This window comes from Lacerta agilis, chromosome 3 (genome assembly GCF_009819535.1).
Source record: "Lacerta agilis isolate rLacAgi1 chromosome 3, rLacAgi1.pri, whole genome shotgun sequence".
In the NCBI taxonomy this organism is placed as follows: domain Eukaryota; kingdom Metazoa; phylum Chordata; class Lepidosauria; order Squamata; family Lacertidae; genus Lacerta; species Lacerta agilis.
In genome coordinates, this window is record NC_046314.1 from 48,005,560 (window position 1) to 48,029,672 (window position 24,113).

Genomic DNA, 24,113 nt, shown 5'->3' on the forward strand with positions numbered 1-24,113 from the left:
TCTTGTAACATCACAAAATGGGCACCAAAAATGTCCAGTGCAACTCACACCACAGATCAACAATACCTTTGCTCAACCTTCAGTAGATCTGTCAGAACTGAAGATTCATATGTGTGTGTGCCTGCACACAGAGGGCTTTTTTAAAAAACTGACAAAGCTAGACTGTAACCTGCTTGCAGTTTCCACATCACTACCTGTAAAACAAAAACAAAACAAAAAACCCTTTCCAAAGACAAATTTCCCTCTATGTGAATGCCCTCTCTCCCAATTGCCAATACATGTGAAATGACAGTAGATACTCAGACATGCTGGCATCCACTTATGGGATGCCTTCATTGCAGGAAAGAGGGACCATTTTTGCTTATTCTCCATCTTCCCTGCAGGCCCCTGTGACTCCCCTGGAAAGCTGCTCCTGAGGGCTAGAGGACCCTCCAGAATGGTATGGGAGGTGGTGGAGAGCTGCAAGGGGGAATTGGAGACAATTAACCTCCTCCTTTCCTCCAGCGAGAGCCTCCTCTGGATCTCAGCCCCTTCTGTGTAGGAGAAAGTGGGTAAGGGAAACTCGAAAACTGTTGCAGTGTATACAAGTGGTGTCTCAAGAATACTCTGCAGCTAGTACCAGTTGACTTTGGGCGAGAACGTGAAGTACTCATAAAGCTGTAACAGCAGGATCTAGCATTCAGAATAATTTAGAGCTGCTGGAAAGCTTCAACCCCTACAGAAAAATAAAACAGCCACTGCTATACAGTATAATTCAACTACTGAACAAACAAACAAACAAACAACAGCACTATTAAAGTTTCTCCCTGTTTAATGCTTGATTTTACAAAGGTAATGTTATTCCAGTTGAAATACATGTTCATTATGGCAAATAAAACACAGATCTATGGTATTATTAAAGTAGAAAGACACATTAAAGCTGTTTAGGGCATTGTATTGATTTCTGTTTAATGGCTGTCCTGACATTTTTCAACAACCAGGTCTAATAAATGTTTGTGGAGTGATGCTTAAGCGGGTGGAAAAGTTGCCCAGAAAGAGTATTAAGAATAACTTAAGATATCGGATTTAATTGCAGCAATCTGTGATACTTATGGTGCTGGCCCCTTAGTGGAATTTTCAGTATTTAACTTGAAGCATGATTGGGTGATTAACAAGAGTCACTTTAATTAAATATTTTAAATAATTTCCTGGAAGATGCCCTGGTTCATCTTATATATGTAGACAAAGCGAATCATAAGTTGCTTTTCTAGAAAAACTGCAGACCCAAAGAGAAAAAATATATTAGAAAGCTGGCTATCCATCCTGTATTCTCTTGTGGTAGCAAAGCCATCAACACTGATTGAATGCGCTGGTGATGGCAGGATAAGAGTTTTCAGGGCTTTGGGGGACACTGTAGTCCATTTTCTGTGTGGGAAAGGAAAATGTTCAGTTTGGCCAAGATTAAAACTTTGCACAGAAGCAGGCTTAAAACTGGGAATGGTAGGTCCCAAGATGTAGGAAATCTAAGGAACAGGCAAGGAGACTGAAGGGTTCAGAGCCGACAATGGCTTAAGAAACAAGAACTATAAAGAAGAGTAGGTGGAAGCATGTAAAAAGGCAAAGGAGGCATGGAAGTGGGGCAAAAGAGAGCTAAAGAGAGGGGCCTCTAGAAAAAAAACCTTGATAGCAGAAGGTCTGGAAGGGGCTGCCCAATACATTTTGGCACTTGAGACGAACCACAGCATGGCACCCTCTGCCACCAGGGAAGGAGTGAGTGATCTACATGAGGAACAAGGTGGGAATGAACTCAACATTACCCCAAGGTTGAAGTAGGAAGCAAAAGCTATCTCTACCGGGGGGGGGGGGACTGCCCTGAATCAGACAGAGTGGGTGCAGAGCCTAGAAGACCCCAGAGGGCAGCTCCCATCATTTCCTCTTTGGGGTGGGAGAAGACCAGCAGTGTTTCCTACTTTGCAAGAGCTGGCATGGGGAAAGGATGCTGAGGAGGCAACAAATCCAGCCTCCAAGGAGCATGTTGCAGTTGTCACTGCCACTGCAGCAGTGGCAGTGAGAGATGCATTCCTTCCAGGCTGGATCTGCTGCCTCTGTGGATCCTGCCACCCGATGCAGTCGCCTCACCTTGCCTCATGGGCGGGCCATCCCTGGATGGGAGAAAGGAGTGCTAGGAAACATCAAGAAGAAGTAGAGGAAACTAATAACAGGAAAAAGTTACACAAGGGAAATTAAAAAAACTGAAAACTTGGAGAAAGGAACAGCACAGGAGCCAAAGGGCATAGAATTGCTAGGTCCAGAGCAGTGGCGAAAAACCCAAGGTCCTCAAGTGGGATGATGCACCTGGACTTTTTGCAGAAAATGGAAATTTGCTTCTAATATCTAATTCTCATACAGTATTTAAAATGGAGTGGGTGTCTGTGAAGATAACATTATAGTATATATTATTGTGCAAAAGAGGTTTATCTTCAAGATATCCCAAATATGGCAAGCAGCACTATACTGGTGACATAAATCAGAGATTCAGATGAGGCACAGCATGATTTTGCTGATTGTGCTGCTTCCCCCACCTCTCCAAAGAAACTCAGTATTCTGGGCAGGAAGCCAAATATACAGATTAGTAAAAAGTGTAAACAGATTTGACACTCTCTAAAAGAATGCCCAGCTAAAAGAAAACTGGAGAAGGTTTGGAGAAAATCCTGAATTGGCTGATTAGAGCTTCGTTACTGATGAAGGAATGTCAGGGTTTAAGATGAAATGAGATAGTATGCCAATAGCATGTAGAAATCCATAAAATATCACTAATATACAGATTTGGCTTGTAAGCACCTGTGTCACACAAGGAGAAAATGAACACAAATTAAGTGAGAAACTTCAGCACTTGATCTGTCCAATTGTAGGCATGCCTCTGTCAGTGAGCTCCAGGGGTGGGAGAGGAACATACCTGTAGATCTACCGGTATGTTTACTGTCCCCTAACACAACATGATGCTAGAAAGTGGCTGAGCTGTGAGCTAGACACATGGGAAAGTGATCAAACTACCTCTTTCTTACATCCAAACTCTACATGGATTTGTTTTTGCAACATACTAACTTGGTCCCAGAGTTGTGGCTCCAAGGATCCAAGAAGAGGTTTTTGACAATAGGAGGCCCTGCTACTCATCCTATCACCAAAAGAAGTTCCATTGGTGGGAACATGAGTGAGGACATTTTGAAGGTGAGACTAGGCTCATCCCTGGTGATATTTTGGTGAGCAGTGAAAATAATTCTTATACCACATGGTATTTAATCATTGTTAAAATATGACTGGAAGGTTGTTGTTCTTTAACTCTGCTCCTTTTGATTTTAACAGTTTAGTTTTTAGTTTTATTACTTGGGATTCTTTTTTATGTATGCCACTTTGAAGGCTCTTGTGAGGAGGGTTCAGAAGCTGTGAAAAGTGTGTGTGTGTGTGTGTGTTTTGTAAATAAATATAAATCACCTGCTACCTTAGCTGATCGTTTTTACTGGAGATGCCAGGGATTTAACCACAGACCTTCTCAGTGCTCTACCACTGAGCTGTGGTTCTTCCATAAACTACCCCAGGAGTGGCCTCTTGTTGGCCCTCTCAGGCTTAATGCAGCAGCAGGAGTAGCAAATTTCCCACAATGCCCTAGATGCTATATCAGGGACATGGTGGGGAATTAAAATGGCAGCTCCTGCACCCAGATTGGAGGTTTCAGAGCAGCTGTCAGTGCTGTTGGCCCTGCACTGAGGCCTCACAGCTGCCTCAGAATGACAGGTGCTGACTGACACATTACAAGTATGCCAGTCAGAAGCACCAACCCTATGTGAACATCCAAATGGTTGTCACAAATTACCTGATAACATTACTAAGATCAGAATGAGGCTAGAATCAGGCAGAGATTTCCGAACATAACAAAAACATGCCAAACCTGTTTACAAGATCAGAAAGCAAGTGAACATACCATGAACGTCGTATCACTGATAAAACATATCATCTATCTCTGCCTTGAGATGATGGATGACTGAATTATCAGGATTGAAAACATGGTCCATCCTTGGCAGGGGGTTGGACTGGATGGCCCTTGTGGTCTCTTCCAATTCTATGATTCTATGAAATCTAAACTAGAGGCATAAAGAAGCAAAAGTTACAGATGTCAATTTATAGCTAAATTTCTAGCGCGAGTGTTAAGTAAGTCAGCCATTTCAAATAGTTTAAAACACACACACACACCCCAAAATCTCTACATTTATCTGCAATAATCTCCTTAAAATTTCCATAAAAACACAATACTCAGGGTGAAGAACATAATTGCTACAAAATGAAAATGGCACTTTTTTCCTTTAGGAAGTGGGATGGGGAGGAGGAGAGACAGACCAGAACACTTGATTAAGCAGACTATAAGAGCCAGACATAATACCATTAACACGCTGTTCCAAAGCCATTCTGTTATAAATTAGTCATCAAATGTGAAGAACAAAATAAGTTCCCCTATACAAGAAGTGTCATTTCAGTAACATTTTTTTTAAAGCATAATATATTTTAAGGAGTGTCCCTTACTGTAAGCAGTTTCTTTTAAATCCTCCATTGTTCACAAGGTTGCAGAGCCCTTAATGCTCAGAAGGAATGCCAATTATAAACCTTGTTAAACAACACTTGCTCCATTACTGGTCCATATCTTCTCAGACAAAATAGCTTGATGAAAGGAAGTAATTCTTTAAAAGAAAGGAAGAAACACAACTAAAAGGCAAAATTAGTAGCAAATTGTGCCTCTGTTCATTTTTTTCTTGTCCTTTTCTTCAGAAAGCAATAAAAATTAAAATGAGATGGCTGTAACCATAGAAAGAACATATGACAGACAAGTCTCTTTTCTTCAAAGACTTTATTACGTAATAAAAACATCATACAATATAACAAAACAAAGAACCAAGTGGTGACTGGCCACTACAGATCTGTGATGCACTATAACATAGAAAGGCTCCATCCAAGATCAAGCAAGAAAATTGGAATCTTATTTTCATGGAAGCAGAAAGGGCTAACGCCAATTAAAATCAAATTTAGTGGGAACACACCAGCCATGAATTTGTTTTTTAATATACTGGACGTCATTGGCTTAGTCCACTGGCTTAGTAGTGTCTCATGAAACACATGTAAAATGATTCAGCTTTTATGAAATTGAAATATGCAGGGCCATATTAACCAGATGATGAGGGAAAAGTCCAACGTATTTCGGCCTCCCTGAGAAATGGTCAGTCTGGCTGCAACCAACAAATTTATGAGATTTACAAATTAATTATTCTATTTTCTATCTAGTTTACAGCGTAACCTTTTGTGGGGGAGGGTGTGTGGTTTTGGCTTAACAATTCTGGGCTACTCCTCTCCGATTTGTTTGTATGGTTTCATTTTTTTCTGAGATTCAATACCCATCCAATAAGCACATGACATGATTGTGTGCGTCAGCACCAAGGCCACAGCGAACCTATTTCCTGTATCCACTGTTGTATGCATTATCTGCTGCAAACCACAGAGGCAGCTGTGGCAGAACATGCATGTCCTCTTACCATATCCACCAAACAGTAATGCAGTTGTAAATTATGAAGTGCAGGTGACTCTCCATCACCAGGATTTCCTGCTCTGTGCTACGGTCACTTCCCACAGTGAGTTTCAAATTTACAACTACACTCAACCTTCTTTTCTATCCCAGTAAGGTAGTAGTCTTGGCACATGTCAGATGTCTGCACACAAGGGCACTTGGACTAGCTTTAGAAGCGAAAGAAGAGCCCTGCTGGATCAGACCAAAGGCCTATCTAGGCCCACATCCTGTCCTCACAGTAGCCAACAAGATGCCCATGGGAAATCCTCAAGCGAGAGCCAAGTGCAATAGCGCTCTTCCCTCTCTCAAATCCTTGACTGGTATTCAGAGGGACACTGTCTGTGACACTGTCAAAAGAACATATCCTTCTTCTCCATTGATATTTTGCATAAATACGTCAATAAGCATGTTTTGTCACCCTGTAAATCAAACCTTTATGTAGGTGGAAAACTTTTAACATTACCAGGACCCAAGTATAAATCCATTCATACTCCCAAATAACCACACGGCACGTTACCAAAATAAACTGTAAATGAAGTTAGTAGAGCTGAGAGCTGCATCGTGCCACCCCTTACTTCTCTCTTACACCAGGAGATGTTGGACTTCAGCTCCCATCAGCTGGGAAGATTCTGTATCCTGAAATGCAGGATATGTGACTAAAAAAGCCCTAGCTAGCATGGCCAATGATATGGAACTACAACACCCATCCACCAGAGTTTTCCCATCTCTGTTCCATGCAGAGACTGGAGTGTACCCAATCAATGCATGTACCCACTTTGTGTACACACAGTGGAAAAAGCATACTTTCATCACCGTTAATCACAAGATTAAACACAAGGGAACTTTGTGTAGTAAGATACCAATATTTTGACTATGTTTTTTGCTGACCAATACTCATCTGTGATATTCTTCATCAGTTTGTTTTCTTACCAATGAGGTAGAAAACTGTTAGCTCAGGTATCACCAACCTGATGCCAGTAGGAGTAATTGCACCCATGGTGACTTCCCCCAGCAACTCCAAAGCTTCTTGAGCTTTTTTTTCTCCCCTCCATCAGAAGCAGGAGGGAGCAACTACCTGTACTCAGTAAACAGCACATAGAACTGAGCAAAGGAGTAGGATTTGCATAATTCCCACTTCCTCTCTATGCGTTCCCCCCCCCCCCAGGCTAACTTCTGCACCCAAGCTGGAAGGAGGGAGAGTGCCCTGTAGAGAATGTTTTCAAAAGGACAGACAGGAAAACATAAATTTGTGGGAAGCAGAGGCAGCCAGACCCAATGCAAGGAAAGAAGTGGAGCATGTCCCCTTTGGGAATGGGGATGTGTTCCTCTTCTCTCTGAGGCTGGTTTGTGTGTCCTGGGGGAGGGAGGGAGAGAGAAAGTTTGGGTGCATTTGTGACTGGCCATGCCCACAATGGCAACCATTTTGTGACGGCACCTTCAGCAAAATATTGATTCCAAAATGTGATCATGCCCCACCCCCAAATCTGGCAATTCCTGTAACCCAATTACACAAAGCTGTTTCAAAGAAAGAATTATTATACCTGATAGCATTACAAAAAATATATTTTTCTGCATAGTTCTTTCTGCTTATTTGCTGAATTTTTCATGGAGAGTAGGTACAAAAATAAAATGGGTAAAGTCTAATAAAAATATATTTGAATGCATAATGTAAAATTTTAAATCATGTGGGGAGAAACAGCATTATACCACAAAAGAATAACCTTGTAAGTTTAGAAACAAGTTGTCTTTCATACTCTTAAGTTGAAACAAGAACAACAAAAATCACGAGGACTTTCATTTGGCTTAGCAACTAGGAAAATCATAAAGCAGCTTTTTCTTTTTAAGTGCTTAACCCCCATCCCCAAGAGTAATGACTTTGAGACCTACTTAATGTGAATGCGCTCAAAAAGCCACTGCTTATGAGAGCAAAGCTGTCATTCCGAAGATTTATACGCACACACGGGCTCTCAGCATGAATGAAAGATTGCATTGAGCCGCTCCTCATCATATGATGCCTCAGTTCAATGTAATGCTATTAAGGGCAGTAGTTGGCTAAATCCAAGCATCTTGAAATCTGAATGCAATAGGTACAAAAGTACCGTAGTCCACTCTTAAAAAACAGTAAGATACAGGAAACATTACATAACTTAAGACCAAAAGCTATTATTCTCAATTATTCCACCCCACCTACATGAAGGGCATATTCTACAACATGAAATCCTACTTTTTTTCTGGCTGAAATTCAGCATACTTCTATTTTAAAGTAGCTTAGTGCTGCTGACCCCACGAAACTAATCTTAACAGCAGGTAAACTTACCGGTAAGTGATTTGTGGATCTCTTAAACAGATTGGAAAAACTCAAAATCAGAAAGGGCAATTTACTTGATCTAGGAAGTATGTACCAACGCCTTTATTATAATTCTGCACTAAGTACTAAGACACAGTTTTGACTTAGAATTGACAAACATATCAAAATGCTTCAGGATGGATGCACGTAAGGTGGCATTTCACAACTGGATGCACTTCCACTGGAGTAGTTTTTTTTCATTTCATTAGAATTAGTTTGTTGTTAAATTATTGTGGGATTTCCCCATAGTAGCTTATTGAAGTTTTCATTTGCCTGGGCTGCTTGAAAGGTATTTAGGAACAGGGTGTTACTAACTTCCGTCCTGTTAGGCAGATATAATTATTTAGAATACCTTGTTTGTTTGTTTAAAGTACTAATATGCTGCCTTTCAGTTCAGAGACCTTCCAAGGCAGCTCACAAAAGACAAATAGAGGTATATGCATAGTGGGATAGTTTAGCTTTATAGATATGATTTACAGTACAACCCACTTTGAAATGCTTCCCGTCCAGGCCTTCTGCTGCTATTGTGAAAGAGTATTGCCTATACCCCCTTATGCTGTACAATGGGACAGCCCCAGCTCTCTTTCTGCGCCTATGGCTGAGAGAAACAGTAATAATTAACAAACATGCCAGTGTGGGTGGCAGAGAATACTTTACTACTGAAGTCGAATTGGAAGCAAAAGCCTGCATCTTGAAAAAGCTTGGTGCAAATGAATCCAGCATATCATCAGGTTGGGTTTTCTATGTATTGGAAACCCTGGGCTGGGTTAAACTAAGTAGGTGTGTTAGCAGGTGCCAGCACAGTGGGACTTTGCCCCCTTCCCCTGCACCCCCACCCCAAATCAGGGCTGGACAACCCCCAGAACAGCATGCAGGAGGTTGAATGGGGTCGTTCTGTCAGGCAAACTGAAATGCTTGTGCTGACGGAACTGAAAATGTGAAAATGTGTGTCTAAGCTCCAATTAAGCCCTGTTGTAAGGTACACATGAGAATTCCCACTGGGGGGGAAAAATCCACGAAACAGCTACATGCACACAGCCCTGGGCAGAAATAAACCTAAGAATTCCAAGCCCCCGGTAATGTCTCATAGGGTCTTTTTAATCAAAGAAGAGACTAATTAACTCCACAAGAAAAAATAGCGCAGTGCTGTCAAATGCTCAGAGCTACAATAGTATCATTACATTTCCAATTACTGCGATTGTAAGGTGTAGCTTGAAACTATAACAAGGCAAAATGTTTTCCTATCACCTGATTGTGTGCCAGTCCACATGGGTGCGAGGCTGGGCTTGTGAAATAATCTCAAGTTCATGCACACACACACACACACCACGCCCCCCAAATATGTTGTTGGTGGCATCCGTCTGTCTCAAGAGACAATGGAGTGTGTCTCTGGGGCCAGGCCCATGCAGAGCTTTTCTGACACCTAGTGTGGGAGTCTTGTTAGAACAAAGTTATAAACTCAAACAAAAAAGCAGCCAGTCCATGGTGGGGTCCTCCGAGGCCCAGGGCAAGTGTATCCAACTGCCCCCCCTTCTGCACGGGCCTGCTGGGGGGGGGGAGTCAAACCATTGGAGAATCAGTGCCAGCTGTGGTTGCAAAGACTGGAAACTCATAATTGCTCTGGCCCCCAAACTGCTTTTGCAGCATTAGCAGCACTAAGGGTGCTGCACTGGGGTGCAAGCCTGGGCAGTGTGTATTGGGGTCCTGGGCTGCCCAGACAACACCTCCCCCAGCCTCTCTTATGTGGTCCAAAGGAAAGCCGAGCAATACATCTGGCACCAGCTTGGCTGCAGGAGTTGTCAGGAGGCATACAAAGTGCCACCCAACTGTCTTAGGAGCTCTTCAGATTTGTGAGCCGTTTACTCCTTAGACTTTTCATTTCCCAAAGATGTCCCACAAGGGATTTTTCCTCAGGAGTTACTTCTACGAACGTGTATAGCCACAAGGCAGTGAAGGTTTAGGATCAGTTTTCCTTCTCCTAGATGGGCTACCTTACCAGGTTGATGAGCCTCATCTGCCCCTCTTTCCCTCTGCAAAGCATGTGCAGAACCTGCCTTCTTGACCATTGGAGCCCCTGTTAGAACGCAACATTTTAATCTCACCCGCTCCTAAATCTCCAATCTAGTAACAGCTACAGTGAAATCCAAAAATATGGGGTGGGGGTAGAAAGAAGCCTTGCGGTTGCTTCACTTGCGACATTTTTCTTAAAAAGACAACTGCAAAAGAGTCCAGAATTCTACCACTTTATTCCATGTTGGTTGCAGGGTGGCACTTTTTGACTGCAAGTATCAGTGTCTTCAATCTTGTGTCCCAACAATAAGCAGTAATTATTCCAGTTCTCTCTCTCTCACACACACACACACACACACATAACGTCCAGGATGGCCCAGATTTCAGTGACAGTCATATATACTCCAAACACAAGCAGTGGGAAGCCAGTCCCACTTGCTCCCTCGTGTCATTAGCATTTGAATCCAAGGATACTACTACGTGTCATGTGCAGCTTCATTATTCTTCCTTCCTTTTCACACAATTCAGCCACTCAGGATGCCCTCTGAAGTGGAATTCTGGAGCGGAGAACAGCATCAACCCTCCCCGCCGCCGCCCCCTTGAGGAAAACCGCCTTGACTCCCACTATGGAAAAGGTAAATAACACAAGCAGCATTTTTAATGGGGAGTAGGGAGTAGGAAGAAAAGCGGAAAGGGTAAATTTCCACCCCCACACCAGTCTTCACCTTCAAATTGCACCCAAGGGTTGAATTACATATACCGGTATACCGGTATATCTGTAAAAACAGTGCAATACCTCATAACATACTTCTGTTCTAAATGTATTTGAAGCCACAGGAAACCAAGAGGTGCACTAAGCTCTACCTTAATCTAAGACCCTGAAAATCAGAGATCCTAGTTTGCTTATATATTGTTAAAATGACAGAAAAATCGGTGCCTCATTTGCTACAAAATACTATCAACCTCAGAAATCTTCATAAAATATCTGTGTAAAAAAACCCAATACTTCCCATAAATATACGTGAACTTGTTTATGCTATAAGCCAGAGCTTTCCAAACTTTTCATGTTGGTGACATACTTTTTAGACATGCACAGTTTTGCAACATGGCAATTCATTTTTACTAGCAAACCGGTGGGCTGCCCGCTCCCTTTCCAGCCCTGGGAGGAATGCGGGGAGCGTCTGTGTGACACAACTACACACTGCAGCTGACACACTAACTTGTCGCGACACAGTCTGGAAACCTCTGCTGTAAGCCCGTATAAGTTCTAGGCCAAGCAATTCAGATGGTTGTATGCAACACAGTTCTAAGGTGATTGTTCTACTCCTACAAGGATTTCTCACTGCGCAGCAGAATGTTGTCCCCATCATCCTCCAGCACATCCCTTAGATAGGTTCCAGGAGTCGTCGTCCCCAACCCTCTGGAGCAGATTTAGGAACTGCATGGGGGGGAAATGGTAAAACCCACTGTGCTAGGGCTAATCCCTGCACTAGGGCAACTAATTTGTTGCCTAGCACTCATTATCTCCAATCATTTTTCTTTACTCCGACTACCCCATGGCAATATATACAAAAATAGCAAAATACCTCTGTAGTACCAAGAAATATATTTATACTATGTACTTTTAAATATACAGCCACTTTTTTTTTTATAAACACTGGGTTTGGTGGTGAGCAAAGCAATGAACCCTGTTTAGCATTAATGCCTCAGCTAGTGCAATTTCCACCATTAGTACTCTCAAAAAACCCCGATTCATGTAAATACAATTCTCTGAAGTACAGCATTCAAGGGCTTGGAACCCCATCCATAGCAGTGATTGAGACATAACATTTCTGCCATAGCAAAATTCCACAAAGATTACATAATTCAGATGATCAGTAGTTTTGACGTATATGTTGCCAACAGCATAGTATTTAAAAGTGTATAAACTATGTCAGTGAGCTAAGCAGCATTTCAAAAAATGATCTGGTATGAGGGGGAACTGAAAGTTGCAAAATCAGAGAACTGAAAGTTGCAAAATCAGTTAAGGCAGTAGATCTAATTTCATTTTCTGATAACATCTTTCTTTAAAAAATAATAAAAACACTGGTTACAAGCAAGAATGTTACTAAATAATAGCAAAGGTTGTGAATCTGTAAAGTCATCATACGTGGAAATTAAAATTGGATTGCTATCAATCCAATGTGAAGGACAGGAATGTGTTCCAAAGCTACCTATCAGAAAGCAAATGACTCGAAAGCACAAATGCAGGTGGAACTGGAAATGCATCTGTTTCTAGCAGGAAGATCATACAGTGTCACACCAGCGTTTTCAATTATTGGACCCATCCGAGAGTTGCATGTTGTTTTCTTTGTTACCTCACAGCACAAGCCTAAACCAGAATGAATCACTTTCAGATCAGTATATAAATATTCCATCCTAGTCTGCATTCTGCAGGTTCAGTTGCATTTGTCTTGTATGTTCGCAAAACTGGCATTTGACTGGATCCGCTTGGCTAGAAAACGAAGGAGAGTGTTTATAATCCCACATCTCAACATAAAATATTCACATACAAGATCCAAGCCAGCAGACACAACCAAACAGTTCCCACAAGCAAAATCCCTCGAAGCAGGGCTGGCTTAAGACATTTCGGCACCTGAGGCAAACCACAAAATGGCGCCCCACTCCCCCACAGGGAAGAAGGGATGGGTGAAGATCTAGAACATGGGAGGAATAAAGATCTACATTGGGATCTGCTTTGACTCTGAGGTCATGGAGTTAAGTACAACAGAACTGGGGTGCATTTACGCAACAGGTTTTCAAAATACACCTTCCACATGCTGATCAGTTGACTGGATCTGATTTTGGGGAACAAGTTGACCCAACTAGACAAGATTCCAGTCTGGTGACATTTATGAAAATTAGGTAACTGTGCCCAAAAATGTCTCAATGAATGTGACTCAATGAAAAGGCTGCAACTAATTTTGTTAGTGTGTAGTCAACCTAGCGAAAGCCACCTACAATGGCCTCAGACGGTATATCCCCTGGTGCAACCATGGCCTGCAGGCATTAAGCTCCTTAACCATACCACCCACTGCCTTATAAAAAACAAGAGGGCCTTGCTTCATTATCAGTCATTGGCTACTACCATCTGGCCAGTCACTGGAGTCCCAGGGTGGGATTCAACTAAATTGCTGCCTGCATGGAAGGATGTCTGCTTGTGCAACAGGACTCCAACCTCTACCCTGCGAACCCATTCATGCCCCCCTAAATCTGTTCTAAAGGATGGGAGAAACACAGAATAGGTTTAGGGGGTATGCATGTGGGAAGAAGAAAGGTGAACAATCTCAGTTCATCATGGGCCTCATTCCGTGCACACACTTAGTGTTATGCTGAATTCCACCCAGAGGCTCAGAGGGGTCGATGCAAACTCTCACTGCTCACACCAGCCTTCCGTCAAGAAAGAAGGGCAGCCAGATCCTAAGGAGCTTGCTTGGTTCAATGCACCTCCACTTCCACCCACACTCCTTCACTGGTGTCTTGGTTGGTTTTCTGAGTCACCCAAGGGCACACCAGGATGCCAGAAGGGCAGAGACACTGGTTTGTTTTCAACTAACTCTTACTCAAAAGTAGATCCATTGAAATTAATGGACTTGAGTTAGTCATGAATGTTAATTTCAACGAGTCTACTCAAAACAAAAGTTAGTTGGCTATAACTTCAGGTCCTAATTATTCACTTCTGGCTGGAATGGCTGCACTGCTTGCGTTGTGGGTGCAGCCTTGTTACAAAAGCGCAACTTGCAGGCGATCTTTTCATCACTGCCCACCACCAATTCCTTTTTTTAAAAAAAATTAATGAACTGATTTTACTTACGCAGAAACAGGATACGTTTTTTCTGCTTCGAGTGAAGGAAGCTGCTGAGGTAGAAAACAACTGGCAAAAAGAGAATGAATGACGAAACTGCAATCACTGGCACTGTATCACTGCAGGGGACGGAGCAGTTGAAAGTCATGCTCCAAAGCCTTCGTGTAATATTCATCTAGAAAGAAGGAAACTCCAGGTCTTAAGTTATCAGGGAGAATCATCCGTATTTGTGTGGACACAGCCACGAGCGGCAGCATGTGCTCTGCCTCATCCCAACCCCTTCCAGCAGTGCTGATCGGAGGCTAGGAATGTTCTATTGCAGTTATTAACAAACTACCTTGAGTTTGAAAGGCAATAAAACCATAAAATTTTACGTTTTAAAACATTACAGAAAGAACAGTGGGTAGTATGAAGGAGTAGGGGATGCGCAACATGAAATGAAGGGAAGGAAAACTTACTGCATCTTCCACATCAATGCACAAATGGGCCTGCTCTTCAGATTCACCTTTCTTCTCACTCTCCTGCATCCTGTTGTACATGGCATTTAACTTTTCATACGTGACATTGCACTTCTTGCATACTTCTGTGTAGTTACCTGGTGGTGCATTGTCCTCCTGCCGCTATAGATTCAACCAGGAAATTAATTGTTAAAAAAGATGGATATGGAATCCAGCAGATTCTTAAGCATCATACAAATCAAGAAAAATAAATGAAAACTGGCTCAGGTTTTCAGATAAAGCCTTCCCATATTACACCAAAACCAATCTTTCTCTGCCATATCCATTCATAAAACCAGAAGGGAGATGAAAAATAAAGCTTTAGCTGTGTGGGTGGGATTGTTTACCTCTTTAATTCAGCGATCCTGCAAGGCCAACCAGATCCCATTAATATCAAAGGCAAGGATCTGTGAAAGCCAAATCCTTCCAATACTGTATTGTTTATTCATTAAGTGAATGTATGTTTTGTGGTGGCTACTGTATATAAGCTGTCTGGGTGGCTCACAAAACAAAAACATATAACATACAATATAAAAAACAAACATATTAAAAACCAAGCAGCATAGATTTCCAAACCGAAATGGTTCCAACCGAACGATTATTATTCAGTATGGATCTCATTTAAATAGTGAATGTGACTATGTGTGTCCTGGGGAAGAGGTGTAGCTCAGTGGCAGAGCATCTGATCTGCATGCAGGAGGCCCCAGATTCAGTCCCTGGCTTTCTCCCAGGTAAGGCTAGGAGAAAACTCTTGACTGAAACCCTAGAATACGGCTACCAGTTGCCCTGGTTAGCACAACACCAATTACATGCCCTCTTAAACAATCCAGCACTAAAATCAGCAGCAACTAGACCCCTGACAACCTTCGAAAACCTCATCCTAATGACAAAGGGACACGGCAGAGGGATAGTATCCGCAATATACAAAATACTACTCAAGAATCCCACGAACCCCTAGACACAATCAAAAAACAATAGGAGGATGACATAGGATACAAAATCAACCCCACCCAATGGACCAGAATGTGGTCTAAATCCCCCTTTAAATCCATATCAACGAAAAGAAAATAACTCACCCTAAAACTAACCTATAGGTGGTATCTAATGCCAAGAAAATTAGCACTAATACGCACAGGAACCTCCCCAAAATGCTGGAGGGGGTGCACCTCCACAGGCACATACTTCCACATGTGGTGGGAGTGCCCCAAAATCCAACCATTCTGGACAACAACCATACGAGAAATATGTAAGATAACCATGCAAGTGCTAGAAATCACCCCAGAATTGGTCTTACTAAACATCTCCCAAGACAATAATGCCCACTTACACCACAAAGAACTCATAACCCATCTACTCTCAGCAGCCAGAAACATCATAACCAGACACTGGAAAGACCTGTCAGGAGTAAGCATGGAACAATGGTACCAAGTAGTATGGGAAACAGCCCTACTAGAAAAACTAACCAGTAAGCTGAAACTGACACGGGGACAAACAGAAGAAGACACCTTCACCTCGGTATGGTTCCCCTTCATCACACAGCCCAACAAGACAATGACAAAAATCTACCGACAGCATACAAATCAATATGGCTAACCTGATCAAAAACAAAACAAAATAAAAAATCAAAAAATCCTTCTAGTAGCACCTTAGAGACCAACTAAGTTTGTTCTTGGTATGAGCTTTCATGTGCATGCACACTTCTTCAGATGGTGTATCTGAAGAAGTGTGCATGCACACGAAAGCTCATACCAAGAACAAACTTAGTTGGTCTCTAAGGTACTACTGGAAGGATTTTTTGATTTTATATTTTGTTTTGACTATGGCAGACCAACACGGCTACCTACTTGTAACTGATCAAAAACACCCACCCACCGCACTCACACAGGAAACCAAAGATCACCACAGCCAACCACAAATGAACAATCACACCCTATGCCAACCCTGACCTCTCTCACCACCAAAGGAGCACAAATGACACCAAACCCTACATATATTAAGTAAAATAGAAACATCATTACCCCACCCCACCCACCTCCCCATCCCACCCACCTCTTTCCCCCTTTTCTTCCTGATGTCTCAACAACCAAAACTAATTTGTAAAAATGTTACAAGGAAAAAATACGAGAGAGACATTGCACACGCCTTTGTAAATCAAGAAAATCTTTAATAAAAAATACTTTTTAAAGGGCTACCAGTTAATGTGCACAATACTGGGCGAGAAGAGCCAATAGTCTGACTTGATATAAGGCATCTTCCTGTGTTCCTATTTTGAAGGGGGGGGAATGCTTTCTTACAGACACTATACAAACTTTTAAAATAAAAATGTGGAAGGGTATTGAGGTAGTGGTACAAAACTACTAAGTGCAAGCTGTTCATAAGATATAGCCATTCTTATGCAAAGGGAGAGAAATCAGGGTGTAAATTTGTTGGTCCAACTGACAAGCAAAAATTGGAATTATTGCTTTTTTAATAACACAGCAGCCAGATGCCTAGTTCTGTGCAAAAAAAATACAAACCAAAACCAATCCCCTCCCCAAATGCCCTGCTTTCTAAAACAGACAGGTGAAGGAGAAAAATTAATATCCTTTAGAGTGTATTTATTATATGCAAGTACAAGAAATTCATTTGTCATATGATGGTGTCCAAAGAGAAAATGATGAGTCAGCTTAAATGAGGGAAGCAGCCAAGTTAGGACAAAGCTAGGCAGAAAAGGCAGACGAAAGAGACATGTTGTACTTCAAAATGCACTAAATAGAAGCTTATTTGCAGGGCTCTGGGTGAACTTCATTTGTATGTTTTCAAGCTGTCAGTTTATCCATTTTTGTCCAACTTGTGCTATTCTTTTCATTTACCACCCGCTGACAACACTCATTATTCAATAGCTACTGACTATTCCAACATAAATGCAAAGCAGTTACGCTAATGACTGTACATCAACAATAGGTGGCTTGTTTTGGTATCGCAGAACCCATCACAACAGCACATTTTAACATTTGATACTTGGATCATCAATAAAAAAGGAGAAGAGACAGACAGGCATGCACTGGAAACTCTCTACATTTTCCATCAGTGAGAATGTGACTGTAGACAAAGAGTAGCTACCAGGATCTTATAAACACACACAATCTTGAGCAGGCAACCAACATTATGAAGGCATGAGGCACTAAGCACACTTATCTGGCAGTGCTTTCTAAAGAAAGCAAAGGGAACTTATTCAAACAAGAGTTTAGCATTAAGATGTAGCTGTCAGTTGAAATAATGACATGTACTTGTAATCTTAAATTGGAGTTTTGCTAATCATTGCAATCCTAAAACAGCCATACTCCAGGTATACATTCTTTCAGGCCAAATGTCTAAAGTACTATGCTCTGCACACCTAAAGAGATTTTGGGTAAGCAATTCTCCAACACCTCTCCTCCACAAGGTGCATGGCAAAACACTTTTGAAATGGAACAGCCTTTGAAAAGCACTGTTGCATGGACTTGGAGGTCAGCTCTTCAAAGGGTTAAAAAAAAGGACCACATGGAAAATACAGGGAAATGATTGGATAATGGCATTGTGTGGATGCCCCATGAGTGGAGGAACCATGGTAATTCCACATTAATTGCCTAGAATGCTATCCAATGTTAGCCATACTCAAAACAGACCTACTGAAACCAATGGACTTAAGTTAACCAATTTCAATGGGTCTGTTCTTGAGTATGACTAGTGTTGAACAACACCTAATGAAAGCCAATAAAACCATTTTAGTCTTGTGGTCTTGATTTTACTATCATGTAAACAGCTCCATTGCTATCAATTACACTATTTATTTACGTATTTATTTATTTATTTATTTAGTGCTGATCTAAATTAAGCTTAGGGTGGAAAACCAATATAAAACCCTAAACCTGGGTGCCCAATTGCACTGAATTTAAGGTGGATCATTTTCTAGAAGGCAGTCATTGCTACATCTCAATGATACTAGATTAGAAAGATTTCACAACTCGATTTGCAGACATGTTAAAACCCAACTTTCAAAAATGCATTCAGTTAAATGTATTCAGCTATGGCTAAACTCATACTGTAACGAAACAACAGAAGACCCATATAGTTAAATCAAGAGGTGACAAGGCCCAGAATAAGGAAAGAAAGTGATTTACTATATGCAGAGATTAAACGACTCTTCCTATATAATTACCAACTATTGTGAGACCAAAACAGCGCCATAATTGCATATGAAATGGAGGTGAACATTAATTAGAATGCATTTTGTTCTCCCAGTTGTGAACACCTGCGTTTTATAGATAATTGTTCTACCTGCCTAAACTGCATAAGAGTTTGAGAATTATATTCGCCGCATTTTGCTCTGGGAAAAAAAAGCCCACCAAAAACATTTTCACTAGACAATTAGAGGGCTCAACTGTACCCTTACATAAACAGGTACTGATACCTGGAGGTTGTGTTCAAAGCATGCCAATGTTTCATTGAATAAGGCCAGGAACATCTCTGTACTATTCGATAAGCCTTCACTGTTGTTCTTTAAACAACCTGTGAAAGAAGACAAATGTCAATATATCCCAGTAACTGTTTCCAGAAGGTTGCTTTTGGCTAAGGGATATTAATATTTGAGATCTTGCTCATTTCTGCTTTTCTTTTCTTAGCCATACATTTTATTTTCATACAGATGCTCAAATTCACTGGTAGTCTAAGGATGCTCTCAGATGTGGATGATTTAGGAACACCCAATCATCACTGTTCTGCTTTAAGCATCTCTGCTGGCAGATTTCTAACACCGTTGCCAAGCAGGTGGTCCTCCCTTTCCCTAGCCCAAATGTTGTACTGGGGGCAATTTGGAGTGGGACCATTATATGGAGAGGCAGTTAAATACTCTCCCTTCATTGCATATTATTAAGGACTTATGTTACTCCCAGGACAAGTAGCTTGAAAATAAGAAATCAGGTAAATATGCACAATGCAGATATTCAGCAATAAAGTAGCCAGAGTACATACTTGCACAGTTTGCTTTTTGCCATGTGTCGTTAAAAAACTTATCCAGGACAACAACTATCTGCAGTCTATCCGACATCAAGAGACTTTTGGCACAAGGGTTACTCTTGGTAGCGTTCTGAAAGAAGGGACAGAGAGAGATTGTTATACATTCTCAGATATATATATATAATTCAGACCATGGTATCTTATCAAGCAACTCCTTCAAAGCGTACACAGAGGAAATAATTGAAGATGACTAAAAAAAGCGAGCCAACCTGCCTCTTGCAGGCAAGGAGAAATACTCCATATATTTAATTATTTAATTATGGGACAAGAAAAACAGGACAGCAAAAGAAAGGAAGAAACAAGAACAGGTTACCCCAACTTGATGCTCTCCAGATGTTCTGGATCACAATTCCCACCATCCTTGACCGCTGGGCTGGCACTGATGGGATTTATAGTCCAAAACATCCGTAGAGTACTGGGATGGGGGAGACTGAGCTAGAATGCTGTTTTGACTATAGTGGTACCTCGGGTTACAAATGCTTCAAGTTACAGACACTTCAGGTTACAGACTCCGCTAACCCAAAATAGTACCTCAGGTTAAGAACTTTGCTTCAGGATGAGAACAGAAAATGTGCGGCGGCGGCGGTGCAGCAGCAGCGGGAGGCCCCATTTGCTAAAGTGGTACCTCGGGTTAAGAACAGTTTCAGGTTAAGAATGGACTTCCAGAATGAATTAAGTTCTTAACCCGAGGTACCACTGTATTTATAAGCTGCCCAAATCGGTCTTAAGTATATTCTAAAGAGAACTCTGGAATCTGCCTTATACCAACCCAGGTCTGTCTAGCCCTATGTTGCCTTTGCTGGCACCACCTCCCCAATGTCTCAGGCAAAGATTTTCCCTAAATCTGTTGCTTGAGATTCTTGCAACAACGAACTGAACCTGGGAACTTCTAAACCCAGTACCTATGCTCCACCACTGAGAGACAGGCCCTCCACAAAAGCCCTACAAACAGTGCACAAGCAGAAAAAGAAAAAACTTAAACCACTGACTTTAGCTTACATTACAATCCAAAAACCAGCAAAGTTGGAGTGCTAGCCTTAGACTGATTTAATCTTGTTAGTTTTGGTCCATTACATCTACTTGGCAGCAATTAAAAAGGTTTGTGGACCTCAGCTTAAGGGTCTGTCCGTATCAGCTCATATTTGTGATCTGTCACTCAAAGCAATTCCATTTTCCATCTTTGGTTGTTCCTGCCTAATATTCTTAATCATGCTGCCCATTTGTCATTTTGTTGTTGTTTGTATGGGTACTTTTATTTTATATGTTAATTATTATGCTTTATATGGGTTTGCTTCTAAGTGACATTGAGGGAACTTGCCAAAAGGCAGGGCATAAGTTAATTTTATTTACAACTTTCCATGTTCAAATTGCTCAGGGTGGAAAAGATGCAAAGATTCTTTCAGATGGCCAAACCTGGAATTTCCATAGGCTGAGAGTTTTTGATCAGGGCAATATTCAAAAGAGTGAACACCCTACTACCATCTGTATTAGCTAGATAACATTCTCCCGCAATGGTCTGCCTGGACACTGATATAATAAGCACCTAGGAACCAAAGAGAGCACCTTTTCAATGACTGCTTCAGTGTCCTCCCCAAGAAAACTCACCAGGCGCCTACTGTAATTTAGATGGCAAATGAAAACATTTTTATTTTTTCAGGCTGAGGCAGGCCTGCACAACTTGTGGTCCACCCAAGCTGAATACAGTTCATCAACCATAAACTGTGGCCTGCCAGGTACTTTACATTCTGGTCTGGCAGTACAAGGCAGCACCAAAAACAAATGAGTGATTGATTCCTTGGTGGGACATCCTACTGTAGATGACTGTTAATAATGATAAAATAATCATAGCTAATAAAGGTAAAATAATCATAGCTAATAAATTTCTCTTCAAGCAGCTAAATGAGCTTTTATGGCTATTCTGAGGGATCTTTTGCTATTTCTTTTTTCTTTTATTATTTTTCATTGCAAATTTTAGATTTATTGTTACAAAAACATGAGAAGAGCCTGCTGGATCAAACCAATGACCCATCTGGTCCAGCATCCTGTTCTCACAGTGGCCAACCAGATGCTCATGGGAAGCCCCAAAGTAGTACCTCAGCACACTACTCTCTCCACTGGTGATTCCCAGCAACTGGCATTTGGAGGTATGCTGCGTCCAGCAGTAGAGGGGGAAACACAACTATCATGGCTAGTAGTAACTGATAGTCTTATCCCCCATCAATTTGTCTAATTATCTTTTAAAACCATACAAACTTAAAGCCAAAGTATCAACATACAGTGGTACCTTGGTCTTCAAACTTAATCCGTTCTGGGAGTCCATTCGACTCCCGAAACTGTTCGAAAACCAAGGCACAGCTTCTGATTGGCTGCAGGAGCTTCCTGCACTCAATTGGAAGCCACGAAGGACATTTGGCTTCCGAAAAACACTGGCAAACCGGAACACTTACTTCTGGTTTGCAGCATTCAGGAACCAATGTGTTCAGGAGCCAAGCAGTTTGAGTACCAAGGTAACACAGTACATAAATACTTTATGATGTAACTTGTTAGCTACTCTAGGAATGCTTATGGTTGATGAATGAAGTACTGTACATAGTTAGTAAATATTGTAAAACAAAAACAAACATCCTGCAAAGTCCTCCAAGAATTACACTTTTTCTTACTGTAAGGAATATGTAAAATGCGGCCTTACAGTCAGCTGTGATCCAATCTTGCCTCATCCACAAATCAAGAGCAAGAACCTATTTTTACTTTGAACAGGAAGAGTTGCCCTTCCACTGTGGAAGAGGTCATACTTTGAACAGGAAGAGTTGCCCTTCCACTGTGGAAGAGGTCATACTTTGAACAGGAAGAGTTGCCCTTCCACTGTGGAAGAGGCTGATATCCAACAGCAGAAGTTGCAGAATGCACACACAAGTACTCAATCCCAAATCAGTATTTTCCATGTGTTATTCTCCCCAGTGAAGTGATTTTTCCCACATGTGACTGACTGAAATTCAATGACAGAATTAGTCAGACCTATACTTCTTTTCCAGCTGTTACAGGCCACTTCTTGTTTCCTTTCAAGTGCCTGCTGAGCCAAAGTAGTGACTGGTCTCTTCACAGACAATATACAGAAGAGGCTAACAAAACTACAAACATTTTCCAGATACAGACAAGTTTTCAGTAGATTGACTCTTATTTCAGATCCTGCATAACTTGTGTCCCACCAAACTGAATATAGCTCATTGGTCATCTATGATGCCCCACCAAGGATTCAATCGCTCTCTTGTTTTTGTCCTTGCCTGGGGCTGCTAAAACAGAGAATGTGAAGCATTCAACAGGCCACAATATATGATTGAGGAGCATTACTTAGCTTGGGTGGGACATAAGTTGTGCAGGCCTGCCTCAGATTTTCTGTGAAAAGGGAAAGCTGCAAACCCATAGCTTGCTCATTTGTGCCTTAATTTTGTGTTTGTATTTGGTCTGCCTTGCCCAGCTAGTTGTCAAATCCAGCTAGCCCACTAGGCTGCAACTGATATACCTTTTAGCTCCATCAGACACCATGTATCAGCATGAGCAAAAATGAGTGTAAGGATACAGTATCCCTCCTCCTCTTTTAACCTTTCAAGGTAGGAGAAGAACAAGCTGCTACTGTTCTCCTCACTTCATAGTTCCCCATAAATAGCAGGCCTCTGGTTTCATCCCACAGCAACCAGGGAGGAGGCCCCAGCTAAGCCTTCAATCTTAACTCACTTTGTATGGGAATAAGTGCCACCGAATTCAGTTAAGGCTTACTCCAGAAAGACATAACAAAATAAAAAATTCCTTCCAGTAGCACCTTAGAGACCAACTAAGTTTGTTCTCGGTAGAAGAACAAACAGAAAGACATGCTTAGGATCCCACTGCCAGAATACTTCCGCACTGTTACCGTTTGGGCGAACTTTCATTCTGGAAACTATGGGTTGCTGTTTTTTTTTTAGGCCAAAGACAAGTAAGTTTCCAATACAGCTTCACAGAAAGCAACAGGACCTCTTTGTTGCAACCCATCAGAAACACTCTTTCCCAGAGGGGAAACCACGTTTGTCGTAACAGCAAAAACAAAAAAGCTAACGCGTTTTTTATGGCAAAAGCTCCCATGGGCTCTTTTTGAGACGCCACAGAGGGTTTTTAGTTGGTCTATCAGCAGCGCAAGACACACTAGGAGATCCTGGAAGCTCCGTCCCCGTGCCCACCTGCCCCAGCCTTGCCCCGTCTTTCTGCAGCAGGCGCTAGCGAAGGAAAACGCACCCCGACGACCCGGGCGATGTTCTCGTACTGCTCCGTGGCGTCCCGGAACTGGCGGTAGCAGTTCTGGCAGAGCCTCACAGGCCGGGCGCTCCGCGCAAGGCAGCCCGTCAGCGTCGCGCTGCTGTTGGCGAAGGCAGCCAAGAGCTCCCGGCACTCCGACTCCAGCTGCGCGTCCAGCAGGTCCCCCGCGAGCCCCGAGCCCAGCGACGCCAGGTCCTCCGCCTCCACCTCCAGCAGTTCCCAGGACAGAGGGCGGCGCCGGCCTCCCCAGGCACTTTCCTCCCAGCCGCTCCCTGCGGAGCACAGGCCCAGCAGAGCGCCGGGAAGCAGCAGCAGCAGCAAGAGCGCGGCCGGGCCCATCGCCGCCACCCGCGCCGCGCCCGGGGAGAAGCGGGAAGGAAGAAGGGAAGGCGCCCTCGGGTCCTGCCTCCTGCCGAACCCCAACGCCGCCACCTCTGCTCGCAGAAGCGAAACCAGATCACGTGCAACAGGGAGGGGAGAGAGGAAGCGCTGTCAACATTCGGG

The 24,113-nt window shown here is 42.3% G+C and overlaps 1 protein-coding gene across 1 annotated transcript; it reads right to left on the minus strand.

Annotated features, from left to right (window-relative positions):
* Window positions 1–11,949: 11,949 nt before the first annotated feature.
* OSTM1 (osteoclastogenesis associated transmembrane protein 1) lies at window positions 11,950–24,019 on the minus strand. Its single transcript, XM_033143547.1, has 6 exons — window positions 23,589–24,019; window positions 19,278–19,392; window positions 18,718–18,815; window positions 14,247–14,408; window positions 13,798–13,963; window positions 11,950–12,438 (listed from the first exon to the last, which is right to left on the minus strand). The coding sequence occupies exons 1-6, from the start codon at window positions 23,946–23,948 to the stop codon at window positions 12,383–12,385; spliced, it is 957 nt and encodes a 318-aa protein (XP_032999438.1). The 5' UTR covers window positions 23,949–24,019; the 3' UTR covers window positions 11,950–12,382.
* Window positions 24,020–24,113: the final 94 nt, after the last annotated feature.